General features: G+C 42.1%; 1 protein-coding gene across 7 annotated transcripts in view; it reads left to right on the top strand.

The window, feature by feature from the left end:
- The first annotated feature begins 5,994 nt into the window (after positions 1-5,994).
- Positions 5,995-26,816, top strand: part of DNAAF9 (dynein axonemal assembly factor 9) — a 159,713-nt gene continuing 138,891 nt past the window's right edge. For 4 of the 7 annotated variants that reach the window (XM_024238872.3, XM_054542069.2, XM_063720724.1 and 1 more), the window contains exon 1: positions 5,995-6,209. In XM_024238872.3, the coding sequence (XP_024094640.2) occupies positions 6,127-6,209 (83 nt within the window). In that variant the 5' untranslated portion in view covers positions 5,995-6,126. The remainder of the gene's footprint in view (positions 6,210-26,816) is intronic. The other 3 variants (XM_054542071.2, XM_054542072.2, XM_024238874.3) reach the window with 1 other exon arrangement.

The following is a 26,816-nucleotide window of genomic DNA, read 5'->3' on the forward strand; positions in this document are numbered from 1 at the left end:
TTTTTCTTTTTCTTTTTCTTTTTTACAAAGAGAGATGAGGTCTTGCTCTGTTACCCAGGCTAGAGTGCATAGGTCATAACTCACTGCAACCTTGAACTCCTGGGCTCAGGCTATCTCCCCACCTCAGCCTCCTGAGTAGCTGGGACAACAGGCATGTGCCACCAGGCCTGGTTAATTTTTAAATTTTTTAAATAGAGACAGAGTCTCACTATGTTACCCAGACTAGTCTGGAACTCCTGCCTCAAGGGATCCTCCCGCTGTGGCCTCCCCAGTAGCTGGTATTACAAGCGTGCCACTGTGCCTAGCCCGAGAGCTTTTTCTTTAAAATTAAAATATGTTTTCAGTACTTCAAATAAACTGAGGAGTCTCACAAATCCATATGTTAAAGAATGCTGGCTGGGCGCGGTGGCTCACGCCTATAATCCCAGCACGTTGGGAGGCCAAGGCAGGTGGATCACCTGAGGTCAGGAGTTCAAGACCAGCCTGACCGACATAATGAAACCCCATGTCTACTAAAAATACAAAATTAGCCAGGCGTGGTGCTGCATGCCTGTAATCTCAGCAACTCAGGAGGCTGAGGCAGGAGAATGACTTGAACCCAAGAGGCGGAGGTTGTAGTGAGCTGAGATTGTGCCATTGTACTCCTGCCTGGGCAACGAGAGCGAAGGTCCATCTCAAAAAAAAAAAAAAAAAGAGCGCTAACAGGTTTTTGAATGCAAGAGAATTGAGGAATACTAAATGCCAACAAAATCACAAAAATATCTTAATTGTTCAGTTCAAATATTATAAATGCTGACATAAGAACAATTTCAGGACAGTTGCTTCAAAGGCAATGGAAAAGACATCATATACTGTTTGAGCAGCATTACGCAGAATATGAGCAGGACAGTCAATAGCTTCCATAGAATCAGTCAAGCTTTACTTCAGTTTTGAATAAACATAGTGCAAGCATCTACCAATATTTTATTTGTATTTTTCCATCAAAAACTGTACAGTTTTTAATAACTCCTAATTCATTAGGAGAATCTCTGCAACAATTTGCTCATTTCTGAAATCTCATCTGGAAGGGATTTTACACAAAATAGCCCCACAAGCAAGCCTTTTTCACAAGAAAACTGTTGCACAGGCAAAGGAAAAGCTTTTCTTCACTGTGATTACTCACATCCATGGTTATGCTATAAAACAGTGAGGCATTTAGAGCTTTGATAATCACTGCAACAGTAGTAAGTGGAGTCATTGCATCTCAAATTATTACAGTAGATTTTGTCCTGGCATTTGAAAATTTGCTTGCAATATTGGCATTAGAAAATACTACTGGTAGCAGTATGTTCAAAGAGTGACTTGAGCTGAATGATGACAACAGACAGTATGGGAGGCCATTACAACTTTGCTGTGATTATCTTCTCAATCTGAATTTATCTTTAAAATTTGTCATTTTATTCATTCCTTTGGTACAAAAATCACACATCTTTTATGTTTAGCCATTAGCATATGCTGATTTATACCTGACTTTCCACCATTTTCAATATTGAATAAACACTTGCATACCACATAAAGAGCTGCAAATGGATTTTCCCTCCTTTAATAAATGTACACTCTTCAGAAAATTTGTCATAAAATTCACTCTTGCAATTTGGCATTTGTGGATTCAAATATACACAAATAAAGAAATAGGTAACACAATCGATTTTCAACAAGGGTACCAAGACAATTCAATGGGAAAAAAAATAGCCTGTTCAACAAATGGTGCTGAGACAAGTGAATAGCCACGTGGAAAAGAATCAAGTTGGATCCCTGCCTCACATCATATAGAAAAATTAATTTGGAATTAATCAAAGACCTAAAATGTAAGAGCCAAAATTATTAAACTCTTAGAAGAAAATGTAAGAGTAAGTCTTCATGACTTTGGATTAGGCAATAGTTTCCTAGTTATGACACGTAGAACACAAATAACAAAAGAAAAAAATTGATAAACTGGATATCATTAAAATTTTACAGTTTTGTGTTTCAAACAACAATATCAAGAATGTGAAAAAACAACACACAGAATGGGATAAAATTTTTGCAAATCGTATTTCTGATAAGGTACTTGTATTAGACTATATAAAGAGCTACCACAACATAATAAAAGGACAAGTAACCAAGTAAAAATGGTCAAAAAATTCGAGCAGACATTCCTCCAAAGAAGAGGTACAGGCCAGGCACAGTGGCTCACGCCGGTAATCCCAGCACTTTGTGAGGCTGAGGCAGGCAGATCACCTGAGGTTGGGAGTTTGAGATCAGCCTGACCAACATGGAGAAACCCAGTCTCTACTAAAAATACAAAATTAGCTGGGCACGGTGTTGCATGCCTGTAATCCCAGCTACTCGGGAGGCTGAGGCAAGAGAATCGCTTGAACCCAGGAGGCAGAGGTTGCGTTGAGCTGAGATCATGCCATTGCACTCCAGCCTGGGCAACAAGAGTGGAACTCCGTCTCAAAAAAAAAAAAAAAAAAAAAAGAAGAGGTACAAATGGCTAATAAGCACATGAAGAGATGCTTGACATCATTAGCTATCAGGAAATATAAACCAAAACCACAATGGGATACCACTTCATATCCTCTAAAATGGCTATAATAAAAAAGATAATGAGTATTAGGGAAGATATGGAAAAACTGGAACCCACATATGATGCTGGTGAGAATATAAATGGTGCAGCCACTTTGGAAAACAGGTTGGCAGTTCCTCAAAAGGTTAAACATAGAGTTACCATGTGATCCAGAAACCCACTCCTAGATCCAAGGAAACAAACTGTGTGTCCACAACAAAACTTGTACACAAATGTTCATAATAGCATTAGCTACAAAACATAGCAAAAAAGTGGAAACAATCTGACTGTTCATTAACAGATAAATGGATAAGCAAGATGTGTTATATCCATTCAATGTAATAATATTCAACCATGAAAAGGAACAAAATTCTGATACATGCTGCAACATGGATGAACCTTATAAACATTATGCTAAATGGAAGAAGCCAGTCATGAAAAACCATATATTGAATGATGCTGATAACATGAAATGTCCAGAATAGGCAAATTAAAAGGTTAGTGGTTGCCTAGGGCTGGGGTGGTTGGGGAGAAATGGGGGAATGACTGCTAATAGGTACAGGATTTTCCTGTTGGAGTGATAAAAATGTTCTAAAATTGATTGTGGTGGTGGTTGCACAAATCTGTGCCTATACTCACTGATTTTTTTTTTTTTTTTTGAGACAGGGTCTCACTCTGTCCCCCATGCTGGAGTGCAGTGGCCTGATCTTAACTCACTGCATCCTAGACCTCCCAGGCTGAAGCGATCCTCCCATCTCAGTCTCCTGAGTAGTTGGGACTACAGACATATGCCACTATGCCTGGCCAATTTGTGTGTGTGTGTGTGTGTGTGTGTGTGTATATGAAATATATTTTTATACATAAATATATTATATAAATGTATAATATAAATATATATTTTTATAAATAAACTATATATATATATAGAGAGAGAGAGACAGAGAGATGAGGTTTTGCCATGTTTCCCAGGCTGGTCTCAAAGTCTTGGGCTCAAGAAATCCTCTCGTCTTAGCCTCCCAAAGTGCTGGGACTGCAGGCGTGCACCACCACGTCTAGCCCAGTTGAATTGTTTTTAGAACTGATTTTCAGAGCTTTTGCACCGATGGGAAGTTATCTCTAAATAATGGTGGTTACTTGTTCATGACTCTGGACTTGAGCTAAAAAACTGATCATTGCAAGCATCGAAAGAATTGAAAGAGTTGTATTTGATAAATCTCATGACGGTGTCATAGCGTCTGTCATAAGTCCAAACTCATACCAAATGGTAACTGGGAATTGAATTTTGAGCTGTGAACTTTGAACTCGGACAAAACAATAAATTGAACTCAATATCTGATGCAAAAAAAAAAAAAAGTGAATTTATTCTCTGCTTGCAAGGGAGAGCGGTACTTATAAGGTACAGCCTCTCTGAACAAAGCCAGAGCTGATCTTATAAAAGGTTTTGAAGGCCGGGCGCGGCTCATGCCTGTAATCCCAGCACTTTGGGAGGCCAAGGCTGGCGAATCACTTGAGGCCAGGAGTTCAAGACCAGCCTGGCCAACATGGCGAAACTCTGTCTCTACTAAAAATACAAAAAATTAGCCAGGCGTGGTGGCACAGGCCTGTAATCCCAGCTACTTGGGAAGCTGAGGCACAAGAATCGCTTGAACCAGGAGGCAGAGGTTGCAGTGAGCGGAGATCATGCCACTGCACTCCAGCCTGAGCAACAGAGTGAGACTCTGTCTCAAAAAAAAAAAAGGAGAAAAAGAAAAAAAAAAGGAGATTTAAAAAAGGCCGGGCGCGGTGGCTCAGACCTGTAATCCCAGCACTTTGGGAGGCCAAGGCAGGCGGATCAACTGAGGTCAGGAGTTTGAGACCAGCCTGGCCAACATGGCAAAACCCCGTCTCTACTAAAAATACAAAAATGAGCCGGGCGTGGTGGCGGGAGCCTGTAATCCCAGCTACTCGGTAGGCTGAGGTAGGAGAATCGTTTGAACTGGGAGGCAGAGGTTGCAGTGAGCCGAGATCGCGCTACTGCACTCCAGTTTGGGCGACAGAATGAGACTCAGTCTGGGAAAGAAAAAAAATGGTTTTGGAAATATTCGCCTTCAGGGATTGGCTGTCTTTCCGAATCAGAAGTGTGGAGCGAGTGACGGACTCTCGGCCGTGTGTATGGATACTGGAGTGCGGCAGCTTAAGACCCACTGACTTTCGGAAGCCTGGTCGCTGGTGTCAGGCACTTGTTGATTGGCTATTGTCGGAGGCCTGAAGCGGTCACTGATTGGCTGACTTTCAGAAGCGTGGGGTTGTCATTGATTTACCAAGAAGCATAGTTACCGGAGTGAGGCTATCGCTGATTGGCTGATTTTCAGAGCTGTTGCACCGACGAGAAGTTATCTCTAAATAATGGTGGTTATTTGTTCACGACTCCGGACTTGAGCTAAAAAAGTATTTTCCTTTCTTGAATATGAAAGACAAGCACTTTAAATTCCTACTCCCTTCTGGTCTTCCCTCAGCCAAACCTGAAGGAGACACCATAGGGATTGTCCAAATCTTCATTAGCGTAGGAAGGATTTTCAGCCAGTGTTGTAATTTAAGTAATCTAGCACCAATTACTGTGGGAGAAAAATAGCTCTAATTATTGCAATTTAGTGTAAAAAGATGAATACAGGACATTTAAGGCATTCCGACAAGGTCAACAAAGGACGCAGGCCAATAATCATTAAATACGTCCTGTATATACAGGACGCCTGGCAACTATCAGTGAAATATTTCCCAAGTTTCTTGTACATGTCCCTGCAGAAACCGGTAGAGCCAGGATCTTAACAGTAAAGGTTAGGGGTCTTCTGGGATCCTGTGCGCCTCTAACGCTCATGCCCTGCGCAAGGCTGGGTGCGCACTGCTATGCTAACCCGAGGCCGGCTAGGAATCTACTGGATGTTTGAAGGGTGGGTGCGGAATTGATGACCAGGAAGCGGGAAGACACCGTTCCGGAGAACAGGGAAGCGAGCCGGGTACTGGGGAGGTGCGCTGGGTACTGGCGAGGTGCGCTGTACCCTGGCGCCGGAGCGGAAGACGTCTCTGGAGACCGGGGCTGGCCGGGCGGGGCGGGGCGGGGCGGGCAGAGCCGGAGGGGTGGGGCCGGGCTGGGAGAGGCTCCGCCCCCGGGCGCGTCCGTGTGCGTGGCCGGGGGGCGCCGCGCAGAGCCCCGCTCTATGATGCCGGGCTTGAGGACGAGGCCGGGCGGCGCTGTGGCAACCCTCACCCTGCGGACACGCGCTCCCAACATCCGGTCCGGCGGCCTCGCAGCTTAAGAAGTGGGGTCCCTGTGGCCGTGCGCCGACCCCCAACTCCAGCCGCTCCCGACGCCCCCATCCGCTCTCGGTGCGCGCGCCCCTCCACGCCCCCGCCCCCGCCCCCGCCGGGCCCGCGCGCCGCGCCCCCTCCCACCCGGCACGCCCTGCCGCCCCGCCCGGCCGCAGCCAGCCTGGAGCCGCCCTGCGGGCTACAGAGACCCTCGCAGCGGCACCGTCCTCCTCCGCCGCCAGTCGTCCGCCGCCATGGACATGTACCCCCCGCGCCGGCTGGGGCTGCCCCGCGCTCGGTCCCCTGGCGGCTCCAGCCGCGGGTCACCCTCCGTCAGGTACGCGGGGCAGAGGCAGCCGAGGGGCGGCCGGGCGGGGGATGCGGGCTGTCGGGGTCTGGCGACGCCTCCCGCCGCAGGGCGTGGTCCGACATGGCTTCCTCGGGACGGTTCTTTCCTGAACGGCTCAGGGAGGAATGTTTTCCAGGAACGGCGCCCTCTGTAGAGGCCCCACAATGGCTACCCTTTGGACAACCCTGCAACGGTTTCCCCACAATGGCTCCCCTTTGGACAGCCCCACAACGGTTTCCCCACAATGGCTCCCCTATAGACAGCCCTGCAACGGTTTCCCCACAATGGCTCCCCGATAGACAACCGTGCAACGGTTTCCCCACAATGGCTCCCCTACAGACAACCCTGCAACGGTTTCCCCACAATGGCTTCCCTATGGACAGCGATTCCCTGTGAAGACACTGTTATGACGTCCTCACCTCCATAGAACGTTTCTCCCAGGAAAGATTCTTCCACACAGAACCCCACAGAGGCTTCCCTATGAATAACTCACTCGCCTTCCCCATGGAATGTTTCCCTCAGAAACTGCTACCTCTACAGACCTCACACCTCCACACACACACAATAGCTCCCTTGTGTAGAACCCCCAAATGGATTACCTAGAAAGCCCCCTACCGTGGGTCTCTAGAGCCTTTGCCCTTGACAATGTCTTCCTTAAAGTGTCCCCCGCCCCCTACGTACATAATGACAGCATCTCCCCTGTTGCGCGTTTCCCCAGCTCCCCCTGCCTCAGCCTGCATCGCGACGCCCCCTCACTCCACAATAGGGAGCTCAGGTTGGGAGGAAGTAGAGGTATTAGGGACGCAGGAGGAAAAACTGGATAAATAGGGGAAAGAGGCCTAGAACCCCCGAAAGCGGCGAACGCCAGGCCCCTTACCGTAGAGACACAGTCCCAAGCTACCTCAGTATGGGGAGGGGGTGATCGTGGGGAGGGTTCCCCGCCCCCTTTAGATATAGGAAGATCCGTTTCCGATTTCTGTGCCGTATGCGTTTGGTGCTGACCTTGTTAGTCTGGGCATTGTTTGTGATGGAGCTGGTGTGGGGCCCTGGCGCAGTGTGGAGGTTGGAATGATGGAGGGGTTGCAGCAGAGACCTTTGAGAAGGAGAGGGAGAGAGGGAATGCGAGCGATGAGCTTTGGTACTGCTAAACTGTCATTAAAACAGGAGAGGGTTTTGTTGTTGTTTGCTTTTTCTTATTCTAGCCACATAGCAAAGCAAATATGATATTGTTCCCTTGAAAGGAGGTTGCCAATCTACATGTTAAAACAGTTTTCTTATATTCTTGTTATGGTACTTAAGGCATATGTTTTAACTTTGCTTGCTGATCTGATTTTTGGGGTTGTTTGTTTGCTTTAACTAGACCAAATTATTGGAGAACAAGAAACTGATTCTTAGAAACCTGTTTCTTTTTTACTTCCCTGCATTCTTTTCCACAACCCAGAGTCCAATATATGTTTGTTGAACAAATACAGGATAGGGAAGGTGGGGGGTAGATACCAATGAAACATTGCATTTAGGACTCCTAAATTACTTCGAATCTGGCAGGTGACATTTTTGAACTCCTGCTCTGCCCTTCAGTGTCATTCCTTGTGGGCTTTACAGTTCCAAGTTTAACTGCTTATGGTAACGCATCTCCAATCCTTTGCAACATTTCTGCCAGTTTCACTGTCTGAAGCAGAAAGTATTTGAACTCATGTAGACATTGCATAGAATACTTTAGAACAGCCATCCGTTAAATCTAGGCTCTGTGTAGACTTGAGGTTTATCCCAGATCATCTTGAGCTTAGGAATTTGGATTTGAGTCTTTTGAGACCTTTAGGGGGAAAAAATCTTCTCTACCTTAGAATCTGTCTCTTAACTGCTGCCTTTCTTGTTTTTAGTAGCATGGCCATGTGCTTTTTATTTATTCTTTTAAAGGTAGTGATTCTATGTTCAAAGAAGTATGCTGGCTCACTTTACTGATCATACCCGAACTCCAAATCTTCTTTCAAATGGTTTGAATGAAATTTGTTTGATTTCAGACAAGGAATAGTGCAAGGAACCCCAAGGCCTAGCTGCCCCCAATACCTTTGGTGAAAGAAATTTGCTGAAGGCTTCCCTCCTTTCCCCACTTGTACATGATTGAACGTGCTTTTCTTGCCCATTCAAGCCTTTCCCTTCTTGACATTGAATGTTACTAGCACTTTCCTGTCACCCATATATGGCTTTGCTGCTGACTGCTGAGTGATGGAAGGGGCAAACCTAACTGGTGAAGTGACATTCCTAAGAGCCATAGATAGTACTCTGCAAGTGTATGGTTCAAGCACGGTAGTTCATTTTCACAGATGGAGAATGGAGATCAAGAATTAAAATATTGTTGCTCAGAATTAGAGGCTTCTCTTTAAGCATGTGATAGTCATCAGTCTTACGAGGTATTTTTGGTTTCTGTCTCTTGAGCATGTAGTAGAATTGTACTTGCTTGCTTCTTTGAAGTTAGGTATGGCCTTGAGAGTTGCTTTTGGTCAGTGAAATGCGTGGGAATACTGTGTAGCCTTTCATGGTACAAGTTTCTGTTGTGTAGTTTTCCATTCGCTTTCCTTCTGTCATGGTAGCTGTTGGGGCTGCAAATGGCAGCCACCCATCAGTCGAGGCCCCAGAGCTAGCTTCCAGGTGACCTATGCTTGGCAAGTAGGTTGAGCAAGAAGTGAAACACCACTGGGATTTTGGACTTATTACCAAGGTATAAACTAACCTATCTGAATCAATGCTAAGGAACCAGTGGAAATCTAGCTGAAAGATACTTTCTACTTCAAAATGTTTTTCTGTAGAGGGATCTGTTCCTGCTTGAAACTTCTTTAATAGTTTAAATTTCACTGTTTATTTATATAAATAATGCAACAAGTACTCTGTTAGGTGCTGTAGGGTGAGATAAATACGGCGGTCCCCTGCCCTCAAATAACTGTTTTGTAAATGGGAAGAGACAGTAACAGTAGAAATCATAATATAGAATGGTGAGACATAAGTACTGAGGAAGAAATAGGGCTGAAAGAACAATAATACAAGAAGGCCTAGTCGGGTTTGCCTCAACTATTGAAAGAATGGAGTTGCCATTTATTAGTATTAAGAACACTAGAAGAAGAAAAGACAGTGTAGCAGTGTCTTCCAAGTTCTGAGAGAAAATGGTTTCCTGCCTCTGAGGTGGGAGAATAATCGAGAAGACATTGAAAGCCGAATGAGATTGTTGATAGTGTGATGAGAACTAGTAATCAGGCTGGGCACGGTGGCTCACGCCTGTAATCCCAGCACTTTGAGAGGCCAAGGCGGGTGGATCACCTGAGGTCAGGAGTTTGAGACCAGCCTGACCAACATGGTGAAACCCCACCTCTACTAAAAATACACACAATAAAATTAGCTGGGCATGGTGGCGGGCACCTGTAGTCCCAGCTACTCGGGAGCCTGAGGCAGGAGAATCACCTGAACCCGGGAGGTGGAGGTTGCAGTTAGCCAAGATCTTGCCATTGCACTCCAGTGTGGGCAACAAGAGTGAAGCTCCATCTCAAAAAAACAAAAGGACTAATAATCAACAATTAGATTCGATAATGTGGAGGGTCACTAGTGACCTTGACAAGAACAGTTTTGGTGCAGTGGGTTCAAGAGAAAATGAAGCCAGTCACCTGTAGGTCAGCTACTCGGAAGGCTGAGGTGGGAGGATCCCTTGAGTCCAGGAATTCAAGTCCAGTCTGGGCAACATAGCAAGACCCCTGTCTCTAAAAAAAATAAATCGATTAATTTACAAAGCAGAAAATGAGAGGAGAATTGAAGACACTGAATACAGACAGTCATATTGATGTTCTTTTGAGGATGGTTATAAGGAGAGCAGAGTAATGGGGCTGTAGTTGGAAGATCATGAGGTGTTGAGTTCTTTTTGTTTTTAGATGGGCAGACATTATAGCATGTTTGTAAATTGATGGGCTGATGCAGTAGGGAGGGACAATTGATTAAAGTGACACTTGCAAGGGTGAAGTCCTTGAGTAGGTAAGATGGAATGGGATCTAGCATGTAAATGGGAATGTTGGCCTCAAGTTAGATAGGAGCAATGCCGACAATTCATTGGTGGCAGATGATGTGAACCCGAATGCTGGTAGCTTGTTGGTGGGAGAAAGTGGAAGTTCTCTTCTGATTACTTCTGTATTCTCAGGTAAATAAGAAGGAAGGTCTTCAGCTAAAAATGAAGAGAAGTGTTGGATTCATCCAAGAGAATGGGGAAGAATGAGTTGAAAATAAGGAAAAGTTTTAGGATTTCCAGGCAGCACCTAGTGCCCATTTGATGTTTGTAGTTGTAAACCTAGGTGAGACCCTACTTAGCATAGTTGTATACTTTTCCTGCAGCTGTGTTGAGCTGCTTGGATGTAGCAATGTGGAAGGGAATAGCTGAAGTAGGATGGAGGACACCACCATCGGAAGTGGGGGAATCAAGGCACTGAAGAGGTAAAGATTGTGGTGAATATTGAGATTATCATAAATTAACAGAATGACCTAGGGACCTGTAGATGTCTGTAACAGGGAGAGATAGCAGGTAGTTATTGTTTGAAGACATGAAGAAATGATAAAAAAAAAAAAAAGTACATTTCTTAGAACCAAAGGATATACATTTCCAGATTGAAAAGACTTGTGAAGAATCTAGCACAATGAATTTTAAAATATCCATGCCAATACCACATGATCTCGCTTATATGTGGGTAGAATCTAAAAAAGTTGATCTTGGCCCTGGTGGGAGGATTGCTTGAGCCCAGGAGTGGGTAACATGTCGAGACCCCATCTTTACAAAGTTCAAAAAAAAAAAAATTAGCCAGGTGTGGTGGCATGCGCCTGTGATTCCAGCTACTCAGGAGGCTGAGATGGGAGGATAGTGTGAGCCTAGGAGGTCAAGGCTACAGCGAGCTGTGTTCATGCCACTGCACTCCAGCCTGGGCAACAGAACGAGATCCTGTGTCAAGAAAAAAAAAAAGTTGATCTTATAGAAGTAGAGAGTAGAATGGTGGTAATTAGGGTGTAGCGGGGATGGGGAGATGTTGATTGAAGGATATATAATTTCAGTTGGATAGGGGAATAAGTTTAAGAGATCTGTTATACAACATGGTAACTATAGTTAATGATGATATATTCTTGAAAAATGCAAACAGAGTGGATATTAAGTGTACTCATCAAAAAAAAAAAACTATGTGAGGTGATGCATTTGTTAATTAGCTAGATTTAACTTTTCCACAATGTATATATACTTCAAAACATCAGGTACACAAATACATATATATATCTGTCAATTTAAAATAAAAATATCCATGTCCCGGCATAGCATCATGAAATTTTCTAGCACCGTAAAGACAAAAGAATATCTCTAAATCACATAGACAGGATCAGGAATCCTAGGATTCTAGCAGGATTGGAAGCTAGAAAGTAGTGGAGCAAAGAGTGCCTTTTGAAGGAAAATAGATTCCCACCCAGAATTCTGCACCCAGCCAAACTCTCAGGCAGGTGTAAGAAAGGATGAAGATATTTCGCACAGGTAAGTTCTCAAAATTTGACCTCCCATGCACGTTTTATGAAGAAGCTACTGAAGGATGTGCTCTAGCAAAACAATCTGATTAAGGATTTCCTGTGCTGGCGTCCCTTCTACCATCTTCTATAGGAAAATTCTACAGATCTTTCTGTATCGAAAGGCGGCAGGGAACCCTCCCCACGATCACCCCCTCCCCATACCAAGGTAGCTAGGGTGACATAGGTAGGATTTCTTTATTGTCAAGAGGGTCATAGGGAAGGATCTTCTCTATTACCCCTGGAAAGTATCAGGGGGCTGGGACTATTTTTAATTGCCATTTCTCACATTGTTTCCCTTGCTGCTTAGATTGGTGTCTGGCACATAGGACTCGCTGAGTATGAACTGCTATTGTTAGCTATTATGAAACACTGCTTCAGTAATTATTTATTGAATGAATAGATAATAATTACAGGTGAAGCTGTGGGCTATGTTAAATTTCATGGGTATTCAGAGAATGAAGAGTCACAGTTGTGAGCTAGGTGATAAGAAAGTGTTTTCATCAGCCGGGTGCTGTGGCTTATGCCTGTAATCCCAGCACTTTAGGAGACCGAGGTGGGTGGATCACCTGAGGTCAGGAGTTCAAGACCAGCCTGGCCTTGGAAAAACCCCATCTCTACTAAAAATACAAAAATTAGGCCTGGTGATGGGTGCCTGTAATCCCAGCTACTGGGGAGGCTGAGGCAGGAGAATTGCTTGAACCCAAGAGGCAGAGGTTGCAGTGAGCTGAGATTGTGCCACTGCACTCCAGCCTGGGCAACAGAGTAAGACTCTGTCTCAAACATTAAAAAAAAAAAGTGGTTCATTATAGTGATACTCTAGAGAAAGCACTTTAATTAAAGCCTCACAGAGGTTAGTTATCTCTTCAGGTGTTTCTTAGCCGGTTGCCATTACCCCTCGTTCTCTTGGAGGGTTTACAGATCTACAGAAGTAATAACTACAGTACAGATGGTCCCAGCCTTAAGAAAATTCAAAATGCAAAGCAAGCCAATGCCCTGGAATACCTGAAAATGTGAAGCTTCAGCCTCCAGTTTACTTGGATGCTGGCCAGGAAGGCTTGGTGTGGTGCCTGTAGAAGTGAAAAGGGTATGCTTACTTAGACTTGTATGGCTTTATTTCTGGTCCAGGGGTAGAGGCCTATATATAACTTCCTTTTTACTTGTATCTGGGATGACAGTATACTGAGGACTCTTATTTAGTGAGTGTTGTGGCATTAATAGTACACAATATCTTAACAATGTTTCACAGCTTGTGGGGTCTTCTATGAGGTTCTGACCTTTGGAGAGGGGAGTGAATGAGACACAAATGCCCTTTAAGTAACACAGCTTAAATTATTGTTTTTGCCATAAAATTTTTAAAAAAGAAAAGCAAAGCAGGGTTTGCAACTTGGATATTTAAAATTGTTATCCGTGATTTTTAGCTCTGGTTTGAAGAAAAAGCAGTTCATTTGGCATTCTTTTTGTTTTTAACTTTTAGTTTTGAAATAATTTTAAATTTATAGATGAATTTCAAAAGTGGTGCAGAGTGTTCCTATATACTCAGCTTCCCCTAATATTAAGATCTTACATATAACCCTAGTGCATTTATCAAAACTAAGAGATTAATATTGGTATAATAGATTTGTTTACTTAGTAAACTTTTATTTTCTTGGAGTTTACTACTCCAGCTTTTATTTGAATTTTCTCGGTTTCTCCATGCATTCTTTTTCTGTTCCAGGATCCAACTCAAGATTTCACATTGCATTTAGATTTGGCATGTTTTTAATGGTCAAATAAGTGAAGGAAAGGAATTGTGAATGCTTTGTGATTGAAGACTTGTGAAACTGACTTTACAAAGAACAAATTCTGTAAGGAAATATTCAGAGAATGCCAGAGAGAAGGAAGAAAATGGAAAATAAAGTGTTGTATACACTGGAATATAGTGAACAAACTTCCAGATAACATTTTCCATTTGTGGTGGGTAACAGTTTCTGAAGTTCTGGAATTTAGTTTGTAGAGTGTCTTATGCATACCAATTCATGAAATATGTGTAGACATGAATTGCCATTGGACATGAGTTTTAACCATTTTAGATAATGTGGCCTATCAGGAACTAAGTTTGGCAGCTGGCGAGATGTTTAACAATAATGACTTAACTTTAAGAAGATGTCTGTTAGAGGAAGGCAGGCCAGTCCTGTTATAGAGTCATCAGGGAACCAGGCCTCTTCTGTGTTTGTGTTCTGCTGTCTTTTAGCAGTTGGCTTCTATATTCACCATAGCTCCATGATCACAGAATGGCTGTAGGAACTCCAGCCATCATGTCTGTCAGACAAGAAAGGGAAACAGAAGGGGTTTCCTTCCTTGTTGAGTCAGTTCTCTTTAGAGAGCTGTCTTGGAAGCTTCTCCTTGATGACTTCTGTGTGTGTCTCATTGATCAACTCTGGAGGCAAAGGACCTGGACCTATTGCTGCCCCAAATAAAGTTGTGGTACTCTACTAAGAAAGAAAAGGAGGCCGGGCGCAGTGGCTCACGCCTGTAATCCCAGCACTTTGGGAGGCCGAGGCGGGCGGATCACAAGGTCAGTGGTTCAAGACCAGCCTGGCGAGCATGATGAAACCCTGTCTCTACTAAAAATACAAAAATTAGCCAGGCATGGTGGCAGGCGCCTGTAACTCCAGCTACTCCGGAGGCTGAGGCAGGAGAATTGCTTGAACCTTGGTTGCAGTGAGCCAAGATCGCGCCATTGTACTCCAGCCTGGGTGACAGAGTGAGACTCCATCTCAAAAAATAAAATAAAATAAAAATAAGAAAAAGAGAATAGATATGGATTAGTCAACTGTTTATTTTTACCAGGGAGGTAGCTGTGTGGAATGAAGTTTACATTGCTTAGGATTACTAATGGCTCTGGTGAGCTACATGAAAGTACTGGGAGAAAATTTAAATCATTGAATAATTCAATGATGCCAGCACATTCTTCAGGCATATCATATGTATGTGTGTTTGTCCCTTCAGTTTGAGTCACCTTATAGTCATTGGTCAACCATGTATTAGCTATGACAGCAGGAACATTGGCTAGCTTTTTTCCATTGCAGGTTATTCTTCCAGCAAAGACATCAGTGGGAAGTGTCATTTATTGCCTTACTGCACATCCTGACTTTTTGTCTTTTCTCCATATCTCTAGTTTTGCAAAGGGAGGTAAGTGATTGCTGCTTTAATGCAGGGCCAGGTTTCTTAAACCCATAGCAGTCCTACAATGAGCTCTTTTTAATCAGCACCTAACGTCTAGATTAATGCCAATATACGTTTTATTACTCCTGCTGTTGATTCCCAAACCCCACCAACATTTTATTGTGAAACATTTCACAAGTACAGAAAAGTTTCAAGAATTGTTCAGTGAACATTTGTATATACCATACCTAGATTCTATACTTAATGTATTTGCTGTATTTGCCTTCTCATATAAGGCAGATCCTTTTCTCTATCCATCCAATTTTTTTTTAATGCTTTTCAAAATAACTTGTAGACACCAGCATGGTTCAACCCTAAACACTTCCTGGGATTGATTTTATATTAAGAATGCTTTCCATTGCAAGTGACAGTAATCCAACTCAAAGGATTTAAGTAAAAAAATGGACTGTATTGGCTTATTTGGCTGGAAAGGATAGTGGGGAGATAGACTTATAGGAAGAGTTGCTGGAACTAGTGCCTTAGGGACTGGAGCCAGGACTCTGCTATCAGAACAGTTAACTCTGTCTATGCTGTCTCTTGTCTGCTTCTCCCTACCTGGTTGCGCATTCTCCTATGAATATATCTTCCCCAAGGCAGGGAAGATGGTTATTGTAGCCCCAAACCACATTCTTCTGCACCGTGATCCTGGAGGTCATTTCTCTTCTAGCTTTAGAGTGAGATATCCCTGGAAAGGACTCCAATTTACCTGACTTGCACCTGGATAAATCATGATGGGACACTGGCCTGGGAGGGTCACAGGATGTATTACCAGGGGAGATAGAAATGGAAAGTGTGCTGAGTGGAGTATAGTCCTCAGAAACTGCTTTCCCACTCATTCTCTGAGGCTGGCATAATCCTGGTACTTGATTAGGAAAGCACAAAGGAGAGCTACAAATGCAAAAATCATAAGTAAAACAATAGTATATTGAATCTAGAAGCATGGTAAAACAACAGTACTACTTCATGCACATGTAGGCTTTGTCCAAGAAATGCAAGAATTGTTCATTATTAGGAAATCTATTAATGAAGTTAATAGACTGGTAGATGCTCCCCCCAAAAAAAAAACTGCTTAAAATTTAACACTCATTCCTGATTTAAACCACTAGTATAATAAGGTTCCAGCTAATGTAATAAGATAAGCAAAAGAAATAATCATAAGGTCGGGCGTGGTGGCTCACGCCTGTAATCCCAGCACTTTGGGAGGCCGAGGCGGGCGGATCACGAGATTAGGAGATCGAGACCATCCTGGCTAACATGGTGAAACCCTATCTCTACTAAAAATACAAAAAATTAGCCAGGCTTAGTGGCGGGTGCCTGTAATCCCAGCTACTCGGGAGGCTGAGGCAAGAGAATGGTGTGAACCCAGGAGGCGGAGCCTGTGGTGAGCCAAGATCATGCCACTGCACTCCAGCCTGGGTGACTGAGCAAGACTCCGTCTCAAAAAACAAAACAAAACAAAACAAAAAACAAAAGAAATAATCATCTATCTATTGACTGGATTATTACAGTAGACTCTTTTTTTTTTTTTTGAGACAGGGTCTCACCCTTGTCACCCAGGCTGGAGTACAGTGGTATGATCTCCACTGACAGCAACCTCTGCCTCTCAGGCTCAAGCAATCCTCCCAACTCAGCCTCCTGAGTAGCTGGGACTACAGATGTGTGCCACCACACCTGCTAATTTTTGTGTTTTTTGTAGAGACAGGATTTTGCCATGTTGCCTGGGCTGGTCTCAAACTCCTGGGCTCAAGCAGTCTGCCTGCCTCGACCTCCCCCAGTGCTGGGATTACAGGCATTAAGCCACCATGCCTGTCCAGCAGTAGAGTCTTAATCAGTCTCTCAGGTTCAACTTTTATCGCCCTTCAGTCTGTTTTCAACACAGCAAATAGAGTGATATTATTAAAATGTACGTCATTTCTTATGTCATACCTCTTTTTGAAGCACTCTAAGCACTACAAGTAAAAGCTGAAATAATCAAGTACTAGACCTTAACTAATCTTCCCCCCACACACATACTTTTTTTTTTCCTCTTCATCTCCTGCTACTCTCTTCCTCACCTACTCTGCTCCAGCCATACAGGCTCAGTGACACTCCCTTCAGGGCCTTTGCCCTTGCTGCATAGCTTGTGCTCTCACTTCCTTTAGGTCTTTATGCAAAGGTATTCTTGATGAGGCCTTTCCTGATCTTGCTTTTAAACTGCACTCTACCCTCCTCTTAGGACTCACAACCTCCCACTTACCACCATATGACAAGTATATTTTACTTACTTATTTAGTTTATCTCTCCTCCCTCACGCCTCCCTCCCTTAAAATTAAGTTCTGGTTTTGTTTCAAGGATTTTTGTCCTTTCATTCATTGTTAAATCCCCAGTGCTCTGAACAGTTGGCACACAGTAGGTGCTCAATGAAAAGTTGATGAATTAATGAGTTGAAATAAAAACTGTAAATAAATTGTAAATAAAAAAAGGAAGAGAGAAAACTACTTTGATTTACTAACTGGAAAACTTAAGACAATAGGCAAAACTGTTAGAACTAATTAGAGTTTAGCAAGTTCTTTGAAAAAATATAACGGACTCTGTATTAGTCTGTTTTCATGCTGCTGATAAAGACATACTTGAGACTGGGCAATTTACAAAAGAAAGAGGTTTATTGGACTCACAGTTCCATGTGGCTGGGGAGGCCTCACAATCATAGTGGAAGGTGAAAGGCACATCTCACATGGCAGCAGACAAGAGAAGAGAACTTGTGCAGGGGAACTCCCATTTTTAAAACCATCAGATCTCATGGGACTTATTCACTGTCATGGTAACAGCACAGGGAAAGACCCACCCCCATGATTCAATTACCTCCCACCAGGTTCTTCCCATGACCGATGGGAATTATGGGAGTTACAATTCAAGATGAGATTTGGGTGGGGACACAGGCAAACCATATCAGATTCCTGATGACATTCAAAATAGAAACAAAAACTGCAAAATACCTAGGAATCAACCTAATAAGAATGTTAAAAATTATTTTATAAATAAAAATATAAAACTTGTCACAAGAGTATATAACATGAGAGGAAAGAAAGGAGAGACATAATCATGTTCCTGAGTAGGGAGCTCAGTACTGTCCAGATGCAGTTTGATTGTAATACAGATTCCCAGCAGAAGAGTTTATGGAACTTGACAAGCTGATTTTACACTTCCTCTGAAAGACAAAATGTTCAGGCCGCGGGTGTGGTGGCTCACGCCTGTAATCCCAGCACTTCAGGAGGCCAAGGCAGTGGATTGCTTGAGGCCAGGAGTTCAAAAGCAGGCTGGCCAACATGGTGTAACCCTATCTTTACTAAAAATACAAAAATCAGCTAGGCATAGTGGCACACATCTGTAATCACAGCTACTTGGGAAGCTGAGGCATGAGAATTGCTTGAACCTGGGAGGTGGAGGTTGCAGTGAGCTGAGTTTGCACCACTGCATTCCAGCCTGGGCAACAGATCAAGACTGTCTCAGAAAAAAAAAAGAAAAAAGAAAATGTTCAGTAAAAGCCATGGAATCTTTGAAACAATGATAGAAGGACTTGCCTCATCAGCTATAAAAGTAATCTGTATACTAGCAAGTTCAAGTGCTAGCTAGCATACCTTAAAGCTCTGATTATTTTTTTAAGTGCAGTATTCCTGTGAGAATAGGTAAATGCCTCAGATAGAGATCCAAACAATAGATCCAACTATATACGACAGTTTAGCAAATTCTGGAAGTGTCATTCCAGATCAGAGCATTAAAATAATATATGATCTTGGAACAGTCATTCCTGTTTGGGGGAACAAAATGCAGTTGGGTTCCTGCTTCATGAAAGTAAAAAAATTCCAGAGGAATAAAGAACTAAATGCTTTTATAAACCAACATATATAATTAGAATGAAATTTGACATTTATTATTTTGTTTATAATACTGACTGGGGAAGGCACAAGAGGAAGACATAAAACCCTTAAGCTTAAAGGTAAAGATACACAGATTTAATTACATAAAATTTTTAAACTTCGGCATGAAAAAGAGACTATAAACAAAATCTAGAGGATTGGAGAAAATATTTGCAACACATGGCCAAAATACAACTTTCTTTTTTTTTTTTTTTTTTTTTTTGAGACGGAGTTTCGCTCATGTCTCCAGGCTGGGAGTGCAATGGCATGATCTCAGCTCACTGCAACCTCCGCCTCCTGGGTTCAAGTGATTCTCCTGCCTCGGCCTCCCAAGTAGCTGGGATTATAGGCACACGCCAGCACGCCCAGCAAATTTTTGTATTTTTAGTAGAGACAGGGTTTCACCATGTTGGCCAGGCTGGTCTCGAACTTCTGATCTCAGATGATCCACCTGCCTCAGCCTTCCAAAGTTCTGGGATTACAGGTGTGAGCCACTGCACCTGGCCCAATACAACTTTTAAAATATGATGAAATATGTAAATTATTCTGAAAAAACTCAAATGACTAACTAGAAAGTAGGTAAAGAATATGAGTATGCACTCATAGAAAAAGAAATGTAGATAATCAGTGAACATTTGACAACTTCCCTTGTAATTAGGGAAGTGTGAGTTGTAACTCAGGAATTCTAGCCACTAATTTAGCATTAGTTGAAGAGTGGTAACACATAATTTAGAAACTTGTGGGAAACAGGTACTCTGGTATATTATAGGTAAATGGTTTAAAAGAACAATTTGGCAACACCTATCAAAATTTAAAATGCAGGCACCTCTTAACCTGGCAGTGCTACTTTTAGATCTCTTCCTTGCAGAAACTTTTGTGTTTGTGCCAAAGATGGACATAAAAGGTTGCTCACCATAGCGTTGTTTGCAATAGCAAACATAAATAGTAAAAATCCTGAATGTTCAATCATAGCAGCTGGTTAAATAAAAACAAAATAATACAGTACAACAGTTTTATTTGATTTAATTTTTATTTTTGTTTTGTTTTGTTTGAAACAAGATGTCATTCTGTTGTCCAGGCTGGAGTGCTGTGGCTCGATCTCGTCTCATTGCAGCCTCAACCTCCTGGGCTCAAGCAGTCTCCACACCTCAGCCTCCTGAGTAGCTGGTACCATACGCATGCCCCAGTAACCACCACGCCTAACTAATTTTTTGTAGAGATAGGGTTTTGCCATGTTGCCCAGGCTGATCTTGAACTCCTGAACTCAAGAGGCAGGAGAATTGCTTGAACCCAGGAGGCGGAGGTTGCAGTGAACTAAGACTGTGCCACTTTACTCCAGCCTGGGCAACAGAGCGAGACACTGTCTCAAAAATAAATAAATCAATAAATAAAAGGTATTCAACATCATTAGTGATCAGGTATGAGCCACCGCACCTGGCCAGCAGTTTTGAAAATGAGATTCGGTTCTATGTACTAAGCTGGAAAGATCTCCGAGGTATAATGTTAAGTGAAAAAAAGCATGTTGCAGAGCAGTGACATATTTTATTGTTTTGCTTATGTAAAAACAAATAACTTCCCCAACGAAAAAACACCAAAACTATGTATTACTGAGAGTTGCATACCAAATTGTTCACGTCAGTTTTCTATGATGAGATGAATCAGATTGGTATATGAGGATTCACTTTGTAAAACATTCAAGACACAAAGTGTACAGGATATAAGAAGAATATATTAGTATTTTAATTGTTTAATTTTCAAGATAAAGCATAAATCATGGAGAAAAACTGGGTAAAAATAAAATTTCCAGTTTTTTTCTTCATTTCCAGGGAAGCAAGATAATGAAATATAAACAAACAAGAAAACATACCTGGCTGTTCATGCACAGTTGTTATAAAAGCAGTGAGCAGTGAGTTAACTATTTCCATATAAGATGGGAAGAACAGAGATGATTGTTTAGACTTCAAATATATTGTACCCACAACTGGCTTTATTGTCAGGAAAACAGTGGGGTTCAGCAGAAAGAAAAAGTTCAGAGTCAGAGTACCTGCTCACTTAGGTTCTGATGATGTTAATCTTTACTTAGCTTTGTGATCTTGGGCAAACTACATCTATTTAGCTCTTGGTTTCTTCTTCTTGTCTTCTGTCAGTCATCTATCATGTCTAAAGTCTGAGTCTGAATCCAAGGAAAATATGAAATAAGTTATAATATGAAAGCAGCATCTTCGACGTAAGCTGCATTATTGGGTCTGCTGAGTCTATGCATCTTCTAAAGGTGGAACTTACAAAGTCATTGGTGACCACATGCTCAGGTAGACCTGGGGGTTAGAGGGCAGTGTCATTGCTGGGTATGGTATACGTTTGAAAAAATTTATTTGTTTTTCTTTTTATAGATAGAGTCTCACTCTGTCACCCAGGCTTGAGTGCGGTGGTGCAATCACTGCAGCCTGGAACTCCTGGGCTCAAGTGATCCCGCCACCTCAACCTCCTAAGTAGTTGGGACTTCTGATGCACACCACCATTCCTGGCTAATTTTTTTATTTTTAGTTTTTGTAGAGATGAGGTCTTGCTGTCTTGCTAAGGCTAGTGTTGAATGCCTGGCCTCCCAGAGTGTTGGGATTACAGATGTGAGCCACTGTGCCCGACCTTTGAATATTACTATTAAAAGAAAAAAGACGGCCGGGCGTGGTAGCTCACGCCTGTAATCCCAGCACTTTGGGAGGCCGAGGTGGGTGGATCACTTGAGGTCAGGAGTTTGAGACCAGCCTGGCCAACATGGAGAAACCTGTCTCTACTAAAAATACAAAATCAGCCGGGCGTGGTTGCGCATGCCTGTAATCTTAGCTACTCAGGAGCTTGAGGCAGGAGAAACGCTTGAACCCGGGAGGCAGAGGTTGCAGTGAGCCAAGATCGCACCGTTGCACTCCAGCCTGGGCAACACGAGTGAAACTCCGTCTCAAAAAAGAAAAAAGAAGGAAAAAAGACTGGTTGGATACACAACAAACTCGTAGTGGTGACCTCTGGGGGGTGAGGATCAATGATGACTTTAGGTTTTTATGTAATATTCCTTTTTCTCCCTCAAAATAGACAGTAAATATTCAACATACATAATTTTAAAAAGCAGTAATGTAGAAAAAAGCAAATACGCCAAAATATTAACAGTGGTTAATTCCGGCTGCTGGGAGTGTGGGTCATTGTGGGTTTTTTAATACTCACTAGGTTTTCTTTTTTTTAATTAAAAGGTAAATAATTAAGTGACACGTTTCATGGTTCATTGATGAATAAAAGACTATCTTCTGGTTAATAATTAAATTTGGGAAGCAGAAAATATACAAAGGAAAGAAAGAATTGAATTTAGTTTCACCATTTGATAATAAAATAAGAAACACTAATTAGGACAGTGTTTATCTCTGGGAAGAAGAAGGTCTTTCTACATTTTATATGCTTGCACTTTCTTTGGATAACATAGTTGTGGAAAGGAAACTGTTTTCAGTATTGTCTTGGCTTTGTACAGCAGTAGTTGGGGAGCTGTTTTTTTCTTGGTCACCTGACCTTTTCATGCTTTTGTCACTTGCTGGTTGTAACTTTGAAAACCAAAGAGCTCTGGGTAACCTTGGCAGTAAAGCAGCCTACTGTCTGATGGGTTGGAAAGTGGGCCACAGGACCAACTCAATGAACTATTTCTAGTGCAGAGAACGATTGCAAGGTCAGTCTTCTATTAAACATGAAAAAGTGGGGAGAGGCAGGCAATCTTCATTGCCCAGAAAAAGTTTTTCTTACTTTAATCTTGATCGTCTTGCTGTTTCAGCCTTGCTGCTTCTAAGCATTTCTTTCCTCTCACCCCCGTATTTTTATTATGAAAATGTTCAAACCATACATAAAATGTGAGAGGCCAGGCTTGGCACCTCACACTTGTAATCCCAGCACTTTGGGAGGCCAAGGCGGGCAGATCACCTGAGGTCAGGAGTTCGAGACCAGCCTGGCCAACATGGTGAAACCCTGTCTCTACTAAAAATGCAAAAATTAGCTGGGCATGGTGGCACGCGCCTGTAATCCCAGCTACAGGGAGGCTGAGGCAGGAAAATCGCTTGAACCCAGGAGGTAGAGGTTGCAGTGAGCCAAGATCGTGCCACCGCACTCCAGCCTGGACAACAGAATGAGAATTCAAAAAAAAAAAAAAAAAGTGAGAGAATAGTACAATGAATATTTGCTATACCCACCAGATAGGTTCCACAGTTTTTAACATTTTGCCATATGTGGTTTATCTTTTTTCTTTTTCTCAATCTGTCTTCTTTTATGTCAAACCTTTTTGAAGTAAGTTGCAGACATTGTGACATTTCGCTTCTAAATATTTCCTTATGCATCTAAGATAAAGGACATTCTACTACATAACCATGATAACATTGCCATACCTAACAAAATTAACAGTAGATCCCTAATGGTATCAAATACACAGTCCATATTCAAGTTTTCTCAGATGTCTCACAGATGTTTCCAGTTTTCTTTTTCTTTCTTTTTTTTTTTTTTTTTGAGATGGAGTCTTGCTCTGTTGCCCAGGCTGGAGTGCAATGGTGTGATCTTGGCTCACTGCAGCCTCTGCCTTCCGGGTTCCAGTGATTCTCCTGCCTCACCCTCCTGGGTAGCTGGGATTACAGGTGCACGCCGTCACGCCTAGCTAGTTTTTGTATTTTCAGTAGAGACAGGGTTTTGCCTTGTTGGCCAGGCTGGTTACAAACTCCTGACCTCAGGCGATCCTCCCACCTTGGCCTCTCAAAGTGTTGGGATTACAGGCGTGAGCCACCATGCCTGGCCCGTTTTTCTTTTCTAAAAAAAAATTAAAGTTCATAGATTGCATTTTGTTGTTATTCTTTAATCCCTTTTACAATGTAAGAATTTTCCCTCTTTAAAACGCTGACTTTTTAAAAACTATTTCTCTTTTTTTTTGGTAGAGACAGGGTCTTGCTGTGTTGCACATGTTGGCCTCAAACTCCTGACCTCAATTGATCCTCCCACCTCAGCCTCCCAAAGTGTCGGAATTACAGGCATGAGCCACAGTGTCCAGCTGACTATTTTTAACTTCTAAAAAAATTTTAAAAATTGGCCCGGTGCAGTGACTCACACCTGTAATCCAGCACTTTGGGAGGTTAAGGTGGGCAGATTGCTTGAGCCCAGGAGTTTGAGACCAGCCTGGGCAACATGGCGAGACCCCATCTCTACAAAAAAAAAAATAGAAAAATTAGCTGGGTGTGGTGGTGTGTGCCTGTAGTCCCAGCTACTCGAGAGGCTGAGGTGGGAGAATCACATGAGCCCAGGAAGTTGAGGCTGCAGTGAGTCATGATAAAGCGACTGCAACTCCAGCTTGAGCAACAGAGTGAGACCCCGTGAAACCTCATCTCTACTAAAAATATGAAAAAATTAGCTGAGTTGGGTGGCGGGCGCCTGTAATCCCAGCTACTTGGGAAGCTGTGGCAGGAGAATCACTTGAGCCCAGGAGGCAGAGGTTGCAGTGAGCTGAGACTGCACCATTGCACTCCAGCCTAGGCAACAAGAACGAAACTCTGTCTCAAAACAAAACAAGAAAAATACACATGCCATAAAATTTACCATTTTAGCTACATTTAAGTGTACAATTCTGTGGCACTAAGGACATTCACATTGTTAAACTAAAATCACCACCATCCATCCACACAACCTTTCATCTTGCAAAACTGAAGCTGTACCTATTAAAACAATAACTCCCCATTCCCTCTCTCATCCAGCACCTGGCAACCACCATTCTACCTACCTTCTGTCTCTGTGAAGTTGACTATTCTGGGTACCTCATAAAAAAGTAGAATCATACAGAATTTGTACTTTTATGGCTGGATTTCACTGACCATAATGTTCTCAAGGTTAATCCATATTGTAGCATGTGTCAGAATTTCCTTTTTAAGGCTAAATAATATTCCATTGTGTGTATGTATCACATTTTGTTTATCACTTTGGGTTGCTTCCACCTTTTGGCTGTTGCAAATAGTGCTTCTATGAAGATGGGTATACAGGTATCTCTTTCAGTCCCTGCTTTCAATTCTTTGGAATTTATACCCAGAACTGGAATTTCTAGATCATGTGGTAATTCTATTTTTAATTTTTTAAGAAACTGCCATACTGTTTTCCATAGTGGTTGCACCATTTTGCATTCCCACCAATAGTGCACAAGGGTTCTAATTTCTCCAAATCCTTGATGGCACTTGTTATTTTCTAGTTTTTTGATAGTAGCCATACTAATGGATATTAAGTAATATTTAATTATGGTTATGATTTGCATTTCTCTAATGATTAGTGGTGTTGAGTTTCTTTTCATGTGCTTGGCCATTTGCATATCCTCTTCAGAGAAATGTCCTTTGCCCTTTTTTTTTTTTTTTTTTTTTTTTGAGACAGAGTCTTGCTCTGTTGCTCAGGCCAGAGTGCAGTGGCATGAACACAGCTCAGCTCACACTGCAGCCTCAACCTCTTGGGCTCAGATGATCCTCTTACCTTAGCCTCATGAGTAGTTGGGACCACAGGCACATGCTACCACATCCGGCTGAATTTTTTTTTTTTTTTACTTTTTACTTTTCACTTTTTATAGAGACAGGGTCTCCCTGTGTTACCCCAGCTGGTCTCAAACTCATGGGCTCAAGAGATCCCCCACCTTGGCCTCTCAAAGTGCTGGGATTACAGGCATGAACCACCTGCCCAGCTTCATCGCCCATTTTCGAATCGGAATTTTTGGTGGTGGTTGTTGAGTTATATAGATGGGTTGTCTTTTTACTCTGTTGGTTGTGTCATTTGATGTACAGAAGTTCTACATTTTAAATGTCCAGTTTATATATTTTTTTATTTGTTGTCTGGGCTTTTGGTGACATTTTCAAGAATTCATTGCCAAATCCAGTGTCACAAAGATTTTCCTTTGTGTTTTGTTATAAAAGTTTTATAGTTTTAGGTTTATGTTTAGGTCTTTGATACATTTTGAGTTAATTTCTTTATACGGTGTACGATGAGGTCCAACTTCATTCTTTAGATATCTAGTTTTCCCAGCACCACTTGTTTGAAAGACTATTCTTATTGAGTGGTCTTAGCATCCTTGACAAAATCATTTGACCAGGTATGTGAGGGTTTGTTTCTGGTCTCTTTATTCTGTTTCATTGGTCTGTATGTCTGTCTTATGCCAGTATCCCACTGTTGATGACTGTAGCTTTGTAATAAGTTTTAAAATCAGGAGTGTGAGTTCTACAGCTTTAATCTTTATCAGGATTATTTTGGATATTCAGAGTCTCTTGAGATTCCATATAAATTTTAGAATGGATTTTTCTACTTCTGTAAAAAACATCATTGGGATTTGAGAAGGGATTACACTGAATGTGCAGATTGCTTTGGGTAACATTGACAGCTTAACGATATTGTCTACCAATGCATGAACAGAGGGTATCTTTTCATTTATTACTGTCTTCTGTAATTTCTTTCAGAAACATATGAGTGATCCAGTTTCTCTGAATTCTCACTGTTTGGTAGTCACTGTTTTTCATTTTATCCATTCTAATAGATGTATAGTAATATCTCATGGTTTTAATTTGCATTTCCATAATGGATAATGATGTCGAACATGTTGTCATAGGGCTTCTCTGCCATTTCTGTATCCTCTTTGACAAATTGTTTCTTCATACCTTTTGCCCATTTTCTAATTAGATTTTTTTTTTTTACCATTGAGTTTTGAGAGTTCTTTATGTATTCCACATATGGTTCTTTTTCAGATATGTGGTTTGCAGATATTTTCTCCCAGTCAGTAGCTTGTCTTTTCATTCTCTCAACAGAGTCTTTCATAGAGCAAAACTTTAAAATTGTAATGAAGTCCACATTATCATTTTTTTTTCCTATGGATCACACTTTTTGGTGTCAAGTGTAA

This window comes from Pongo abelii, chromosome 21, assembly GCF_028885655.2.
Source record: "Pongo abelii isolate AG06213 chromosome 21, NHGRI_mPonAbe1-v2.0_pri, whole genome shotgun sequence".
NCBI lineage: Eukaryota > Metazoa > Chordata > Mammalia > Primates > Hominidae > Pongo > Pongo abelii.